Consider the following 1,888-nt stretch of genomic DNA (forward strand, 5'->3'; position numbering starts at 1 on the left):
ATATATATTAATGCTTATGCGTTGCTTCTCTGAGACAATGAATATAATTGTTTTATTCTTAAGATGAATCACTTATGACTAGGGCGTTGCTTCAGTCATCAGTTCATTTACGTTTTGTTTGCTTTATTTGTCCTTATAACGTTAAGCTCTTTGTAAAATACAGGGTGTGTGATTTAATTTAGTACTTTGTTAAACGTTTAATCTTGTTTTGTACAGATAAGAAAGATGTTGATCATGAGACTGAGGTTGAGGAGCACATTATTGGAGAAAACTCTCCTCCTGACTACTCCGAGTATATGACAGGCAAGAAACTGCCCCCTGGTGGCATACCTGGTATTGACCTGTCAGACCCCAAACAGCTGGCGGAGTTTGCCAGGTGGGTATTCAGCCAAAAGCTTGAAACTTTATTACAGCATTTATTGATTTCTTTGGCGTAGAGTTTTATAGTAGGCTGTAAGCCTGAGATTTAATGCAGATTTTAAACTCCACTGGTCCCAGGAAATAAAATGATCCATTTATTTATTGTGCAGTATATTTGAAAAAACATCAAAAAAAAAAAAAGATTTGAAACTTGTTAAACCTATGAACATACATGTATATAGGTGGTTTACAAATCAAAGCCATTTAGCATTTTTCTGTATTCAAAAGCAATGAATTTGATTTGCTTCATGTATTTTATTCATTATTTAACTCGTAGAATTAAGCATGCATACAAATGTCTTCTCCTGAATGTTTTTCACAATACAGAATGAAGCCCAGGAAAATAAAGGAGGACGACTCTCCAAGGACGATAGCATGCCCTCACAAAGTGAGTTTTTTATCGTTCATGAGAATTCTGTAAAATTTCTGTAGTAGAACTGCTGATTTAGGATATTGTTCGTCAACTTAAAGATTTTAACAAATGAATCCAGTCACCTTCATTTTTTAAATTTTATTTATTATCAGGATTTTTAACATTTTAGTTGTTATGTGTTATCATAGGGTTGCACAAAAATGTTTCGGGACAACTCCGCTATGAGAAAGCACTTGCACACCCATGGGCCACGGGTTCATGTCTGCGCTGAATGTGGGAAGGCGTTTGTGGAAAGTTCCAAGCTAAAACGGCATCAGTTGGTTCATACTGGCGAAAAACCTTTCCAGGTATTTTTTTCCCCTCTTTATATTAATGTTCTAAAAAGTTTAATGATGCTGTTCAATTTTAGAAAACTGAAATATGTTAAATATAAATAATAAATGTGCTTTTTATTCTTTTCCTCCCCAGTGTACATTTGAGGGATGTGGAAAGCGCTTTTCATTGGACTTTAACTTGCGCACACACGTGCGGATTCACACTGGAGACAGACCTTACGTTTGCCCGTTCGATGGCTGCAATAAGAAATTCGCTCAGTCCACCAACCTGAAGTCTCACATTTTGACACACGCGAAAGCTAAAAACAATCCGTGAGATGGCTCGCTGAAGAAAGATCCCTTAAAGACTCTGTCTGACCACAGCTTCCTGCTCCAAAACCCACTTTGTATGTCGTTTCTAGAACCATTCTTTTCTAAGAATCTCAGTGCACATTTTGATGGGAATTGAAATGTGAATGAGGACCTGACACCAAACTATCCCGTCAACCTTCTCACGGTATAGACCCGAGTTAAATAACTTCCCGAGTTATGAGAGTTTCTTCTTTTGAAGATGTGATTGTTTTTGTGGACCCTCATTCGCATACAAGATGCTCATTAACCTGAGCCCAAAGAAGCAAATTGCCCATCGGTGTGTCTGTTTCTACCAGTTTGCAAAGACTAAGACTGCTTTTTAGATGTCTTCAAAGTGTGCATATTGTACACTTTTTAGAGAGTAGAGCTGTCAATGTGTGTGTGTGTGTGTGTGTGTGTGCGCGCGTGT

The 1,888-nt window shown here is 37.6% G+C and overlaps 1 protein-coding gene across 1 annotated transcript in view; it reads left to right on the forward strand.

The window, feature by feature from the left end:
* Positions 1-1,888, forward strand: part of LOC107719470 (transcriptional repressor protein YY1-like) — a 14,580-nt gene that overhangs the window by 2,266 nt on the left and 10,426 nt on the right. The window contains exons 2-5 of the mRNA XM_016526888.1: positions 217-376; positions 748-808; positions 982-1,140; positions 1,262-1,886. Of these exons, the coding sequence (XP_016382374.1) occupies positions 217-376; positions 748-808; positions 982-1,140; positions 1,262-1,444 (563 nt within the window). The 3' untranslated portion in view covers positions 1,445-1,886. The remainder of the gene's footprint in view (positions 1-216; positions 377-747; positions 809-981; positions 1,141-1,261; positions 1,887-1,888) is intronic.

Source organism: Sinocyclocheilus rhinocerous, unplaced genomic scaffold (assembly GCF_001515625.1).
Source record: "Sinocyclocheilus rhinocerous isolate Xijiao unplaced genomic scaffold, SAMN03320098_v1.1 scaffold1234, whole genome shotgun sequence".
In the NCBI taxonomy this organism is placed as follows: Eukaryota; Metazoa; Chordata; class Actinopteri; order Cypriniformes; family Cyprinidae; genus Sinocyclocheilus; species Sinocyclocheilus rhinocerous.